Below are 6000 nucleotides of genomic sequence, written 5' to 3' on the forward strand. Positions count from 1 at the left end.
GGGTTGGTCGTTTTGGCTTCAGGCCATGGTATCCTGGTATTGCTAGTTTTGGTATAGAACGTGGTTCTGGCAAGTGTTTCGAACATATTGGGAAGCCTGGCGCATAGTCTAATGTTTCTAGAGGTGGAGTTGCATGGGCTGGTCGTTTTGGGTAGGTTTTGGATGTGGGCAAAGGGTGTAAGTGAGTGAGTAGGAGTCATGCTTTTGGGTAGTAGGGAGACTGTGAGGACGGGTGTAATGTGTAGGCTTTAATGGCTAGTCAAGCGGATCAGGTGAAGAATGGTCCTAAGTAGGGATGAGTAGATGCCTGGTATATACATAGTGTTGTGGTGTTGGGCTAGTGTGCAGGCAGCCAGTAGGAATCCGGATCCTGTGAGTGAAAGAGTGCAGAGGCAGAATGGGAGCTAGGCAGGCCGGATTTAGCCAACAGGATTAGTGAATAGTGAGTACCGGTCAAGTAGGTTCAGTAGGCAACAGGTAGAAGGTGGTGACTAAGGTAAGCTAGTTCAGCCTACGTTCAGGTGCTTATAATTCAATTGTCGTATAGGCAGTTATAGTGGAAGGCTATTTGAGGTGCAGTGGCTATTCAGGGGGTTATAATTCGGTAGAATCTGGCGTCAGCTAAGGTGGTGTGCCAGTTCAACGTGCACTGGTGTAGATATAACCACAATAGTGTTATCGCTGTAGAATGCTCAAAGGAAAGTTACATTCAGGCAGGTTCGATTTCCTAATAAACAGTAATGGTAACAAGTGCACACTGGAAGTGCAGATCAAAACATGTGAGCAATGAGCAAGAATGGTCGCAGGGGGAGAGCGTTAGTAGTGTTGGCTGAATTGTCTAAAATGGGATAAAAGAGATGCGCAACTATAACAATAAATGTGAGTTATAATAGAGAATGGTGGTGGGCCTCGATGAGTACAGAGTTGGTAGAGAGTACACAGAGAATACAGAGCGACACATGTTCAGTTTTCAGAAAGTAGGCAATAATGGTCGCAAGGTGCACACAAGAGAGTACTATTCAAAACAACATGTACAGGTTTTCCAGAAAGGCCGTAAAGGTTGCAGGTACATATGGGTACAGTTCGAAGCATAAGCGGTTACCAAAATAGACAGAGAAGGTTGCAGAGTGCCTGCAGGTCGTAGCATGTGAAATATCAACATAGGTTGTGCTGGTCGTACAAGTAATGGCGTTCTTCCCTAATAATCATCCCCAGTCCCACAAGGGGGAGAGGCCCCTACCATGAGATTCACCTGCTGAGTACCACCATCAGGAGGACCACTGGGCAGTGGCCTCACATCCCTGACCCCATGGGAAGGGGCTCTGCCTATGGAAGCAGGGACGATATCCTGGGATTCGTCCCACCTTACTGAATTCATGGATTGATTTCATGTTATATATATTAGACAATGGTTTTTAACTTTCTTTTATTTAATGCAATTTGATTTTCATTTGTTTTGTAGCTATTTTTGCATGGCGCATTATGAGAATTGTTGTGATCAATTAGCATGTGATGTTGAGTGAGATTAGGAAACAAAGAACACTGTATGCTGATGGTTAAACATCAAGTGGATTGTGGAAACCCATGTACTGGTGCTAATTTCTAAATTGTATTTGTAAGATCTTGTTTTTTTTAAAATATATTATTTGATAGTTCGGCATGTGAAATATAATGCATTTGTGATGGTTTTATGTTTTCTATCCAAAATAAGTGTGACTTGATTGATAATCACTATATCGAGCCAAAATATGTATTACATTCTGCAAACAATGACTACTTTATAGACAGACCAGCTAAGGGTTATGTACCATGCACGTTTCGAACAACAATTCTTCTTTTGGTGCTTATAACGGACTGAAAACAAAAAGATCAGAAACATTAAAGCCATGCAAAAGGAACGAGAAATAAAGAACATTAAAGTAGAGTTGATAGTACACCTGTATCGACCAATAGGTCTTTTGAGTCCACCTACTACAGTAGTGCCAGTTTCCACAGGGACCCATTTCCAAAATAGCGACTACAACCCCATAATGCTTTAAATGAGGAAAACGCTTGCATTTTTGACATGTTTGGCAGAACACAGCACTGGACTGTTTGCTTGGGTTACTGTACAGCTAATTAAGGGGACAAGTGATTTTTTTATTTTATGCCTGGCTAGCAGCTTTCTCGCCCCACTGCCTTACCAGTCTCTGCCTCCGTAGGTGCCCCGTGTTGACTCTCCTGCTTTTTCCTCAGACAGTTTCAAGCTTCCCTGTTAAGCTGGATCCTCCTTGGCTTTTTCCTTAATCTTTCTCAGGACTTTGGTTGTTATGTCTTTTAGAGAGGCTTTAAAACCACCTCTGCTCTGTGTTTCCAAGAGGGTGAGATTGTATTTTGTTTTCCTACTCTAAGCAGTGATGCCATTTGACTATTAATAATGACTTTTGTTGTGCAGTATTCAAGTGATTTTTATGCTTTTAAAATTCCAACAAAAAATGTAATTGCCTGATTCATATCCTGCTGCTGAGTCCTGAATGTTACTGTGATTGTATCTCTTTTATTCCATATTGTGTGTCTCTCAGCACTCATGCAGTACTTGTTTATTTTTCTCAGAGTGTATTATTTAGTTATACCATTCGTGTTGACCTAAGGGCTTCTCAGCGCTAATCACGGAGAGGATCACATTCACAACATCTCTCCACGTGGTAACTATGGCAACAGTAGGGTCTTCAAAGATCTCCTAAACACCAGGTGGGCCTCCAGTCTTTTTCAAAGAATGGATCTTCTGATGCATAATCAGAGCTGAGGAGCTGCTCAAGCTTTCCTTGCGCTCGGTGCACTTGTGGGGCTTCACCCCAGTATGGGTCCTCTGATGCCTGCTCAGCGCTGTGGAAACACTGAAGCATTTGTTGCACTCTGGGCACTCATAGGGCTTCACCCCAGTATGGATCCTTTGATGGCTGGTCAGGTGTGAGGATTGACTGAACCTTTTCTTGCACTCTGTGCACTCATAGGGCTTCTCCCCGGTATGGGTCCTCTGGTGGATTCTCAGCTCTGAGGAACGACTGAAGCTTTTCTTGCACTCAGTGCACTTGTAAGGCTTCTCGCCAGTGTGGAACATGAGATGGATTCTCAGATCTGAGGAACGACTGAAGCTTTGCTTGCACTCTGTACACAAGTAGGGCTTCTCCCCAGTATGTGTCCTTTGATGGCTGCTGAGCGCTTTGAAATCACTGAAGCTTTTCTTGCACTCTGTGCACTTGTAGGGCTTCTCTCCAGTGTGGATCATGAGATGGCTTCTCAGGTGTGACGAATTACTGAAGCTTTTCATGCACTCTGTGCACTTGTAAGGCTTCTCCCCAGTATGAGTCCTTTGATGGATTCTCAGAGTTGAGGAATCGCTGAAGCTTTTCTTGCACACTGTACACTTGAAGGGCTTCTCTCCAGTGTGGATCATGAGATGACTTCTCAAGTTTGAGAAATGACTGAAGCTTTTCTTGCATTCTGTGCACTTGTAGGGCTTCTCTCCAGTGTGGATCATGAGATGACGTCTCAAGTTTGAGGAATGACTGAAGCTTTTCTTGCATTCTGTGCACTTGTAGGGCTTCTCTCCAGTGTGGATCATGAGATGGCTTCTCAGGTGTGACGAATTACTGAAGCTTTTCATGCACTCTGTGCACTTGTAAGGCTTCTCCCCAGTGTGAGTCCTTTGATGGATTCTCAGAGTTGAGGAATTGCTGAAGCTTTCCTTGCACACTGTACACTTGAAGGGCTTCTCCCCAGTATGGGTCCTTTGATGGCTGCTGAGCGCTGTGGAATCACCGAAGCTTTTCTTGCACTCTGTGCACTTGTAGGGCTTCTCCCCAGTATGGGTCCTTTGATGGCTGCTGAGCGCTGTGGAATCACTGAAGCTTTTCTTGCATTCTGTGCACTTGTAGGGCTTCTCTCCAGTGTGGATCATGAGATGCCTTCTCAGGTTTGAGGACTGCCTGAACCTTTTGTTGCACTCTCTGCACTCATAGGGCTTTTCGCCGGTATGGATCCTCTGATGCGTTTGCATATGTGGGATCTGTGTGAAACTTTTCTTACACTCTGTACACTTATCGGGTTTCTCTGCCATGTGAGATTAATTATTTAATCTTTTATTACGTGCTTAATGCCTGAGACCAGTCTCCAAGCGCAGGGCAGAATTCGAACAGATGTTGCTCCGATTTTCTTGCTTCCAAGCCAAACATGTTGTCCCCGAGCTACCCTCCTATGCGTTTGATTGGACTGGACCTGTGAGTAAAGAACATCCCATGAACACTTCAGAAAAATTCCTTTCAATACGTATGGATCCGTATAGATGTGCCGGGCACTGGTCTCTCCGTGAGGATGGCGCTTTCATTGAAGGTTCTGTGGAATGGCACTGACCATCTTCTGTAGTGCGTCCCTTATTCCTCTGCATATCTCATCATCCCATGTTCATTTCCATACCCTTAGTTTCAGTGATGGCTCTACTCGCTGTTGAAAGAAACAAAGGTTTCAGATATTATTTCTTAGCATTGCACACTCAGCAGGAAGTGCACTGATTTTTTACCAGTAATCTTCACTTTTCATAATACTACTCTTCAACATCACAGGACTGAACATACAAGGTGACCCACTTCCCATAGGAGTCTATTCCCAAATGTATTGCCCTGCCCTTGTCACCAAGCATCTACGACTCTCCACCGGCCACGACAGACACTGCCTGAAAACAAGGGTGAGCAATCTGTTCTTCAGGGTAGGAGAGTTGGGAGTAAATACTGTGAAGAGGAAGATTAGATCCAGGAGTAGTGAAGATTATGCTAACATCATTACCTCCACAACCATCATCTTCATTCCTGTTCTTAACAATGAAGTGTTACACAAAAGACAAATGATTGCACCCTCAGACATACCATGGAAAGAGGCAGACACTTTGTATCCACCAGAAAATCACTGGGTTTTGGAGCAACTAAAAGCCACTTTGAATGGGGCAGATAGGGACATGGATGTGTGAAAGAGGGGTGGAATCTTGACATTTCATTTATTTATTTTATTTTATTTATTTAATATTTGTAGTACGCCGGTAGCTCGCGAGCCTCGGGGCGCAGAGACAGGAACACGATAGACAGACAAACAGTAAGACGTACATCTGAGACGGGAGGGAAATACAGAGATTATCTGTTCTGCCGTATTCTGCAGTAGTGAACAGGTGAAGGAGGATGAGCACAGAGCAGAGAGAAGACCTCTGCCTTTCAGTGTAGGCATCGTAGAAGGGGCAGGGGTATCAATGCTTTCACACCAGAGTCAGGGACTGTGGTCACTCTCAACACCCACTCTCCATGTCTGGGGTAGGTCAGGCTCTAGCAATGCCGGTAGGTCGTCTACCCCCGGTTAAGAAGTGTCCCTGCTGTCCTCTGGCATGCTCGGCTCTGACCCTGTCGCGCTGTGCTCGCATTGAGAGGGGAAAATGGTGGTTTCCTTTAGTCTCCTTCGTTTAGATGAAGGACAGCAGGGCTGGCATGAAGACTCTGGATGAGGAGCACTCTGTGCTTCGTCTCTTTGTGGTACGTTTACCGAGAGGTGCTGTGGCGAGTGGCGAGTGCCATCGCTAGATAACTGCCAATTGGTATCAATCTGTTTTAAACCGGAGCAGATCTTAGGCAAGTGTTCTTCTTTTTAGAGGCCTGGGAAGTGTGTGCTTTTAGGCACACAGATGTTATGGCAGACATGCACCCATCAATAGTGCAGTACACGGTACCGGTTTATTAGTCTCCAGATGGTAAAATGCATTTCTCCTCACATGTTGCTTTTACTGTTTTATTGCATTGGACTCATTGAGTTAGCACCATTGGACGCTTAATTTGCACCTCATTCCCATTTTCCTGCCTAGCGGTAAAAAGAGGTGTTCAATCCAATGTGGGAATTACCCCTTAGCACCAAAGCTCAGAAGTAGGGTCCACTTTGAAAATATTTGTTTTTCAGTGCTTTCCTGGGTAAACTCCTGGAAAAGCT

At 44.7% G+C, this 6000-nt stretch overlaps 1 protein-coding gene across 3 annotated transcripts in view; it reads right to left on the bottom strand.

Annotated features, from left to right (window-relative positions):
- Nucleotides 1–4479, bottom strand: part of LOC138554389 (zinc finger protein 271-like) — a 189199-nt gene extending 184720 nt beyond the window's left edge. The window contains exon 1 of one of the 3 annotated variants that reach the window (XR_011297399.1): nucleotides 2184–4479. Coding sequence is in view for 1 of the 3 variants with exons in the window: in XM_069642583.1 (XP_069498684.1) it covers nucleotides 2878–4099 (1222 nt within the window). In the remaining 2 variants the exon portion in view is untranslated. The remainder of the gene's footprint in view (nucleotides 1–2183) is intronic. The other 2 variants (XM_069642583.1, XM_069642580.1) reach the window with 2 other exon arrangements.
- Nucleotides 4480–6000: the final 1521 nt, after the last annotated feature.

The sequence above is a fragment of the Ambystoma mexicanum genome, unplaced genomic scaffold (genome assembly GCF_040938575.1).
Source record: "Ambystoma mexicanum isolate Mex_15411 unplaced genomic scaffold, UKY_AmexF1_1 Mex_scaf157, whole genome shotgun sequence".
Taxonomy (NCBI): Eukaryota; Metazoa; Chordata; class Amphibia; order Caudata; family Ambystomatidae; genus Ambystoma; species Ambystoma mexicanum.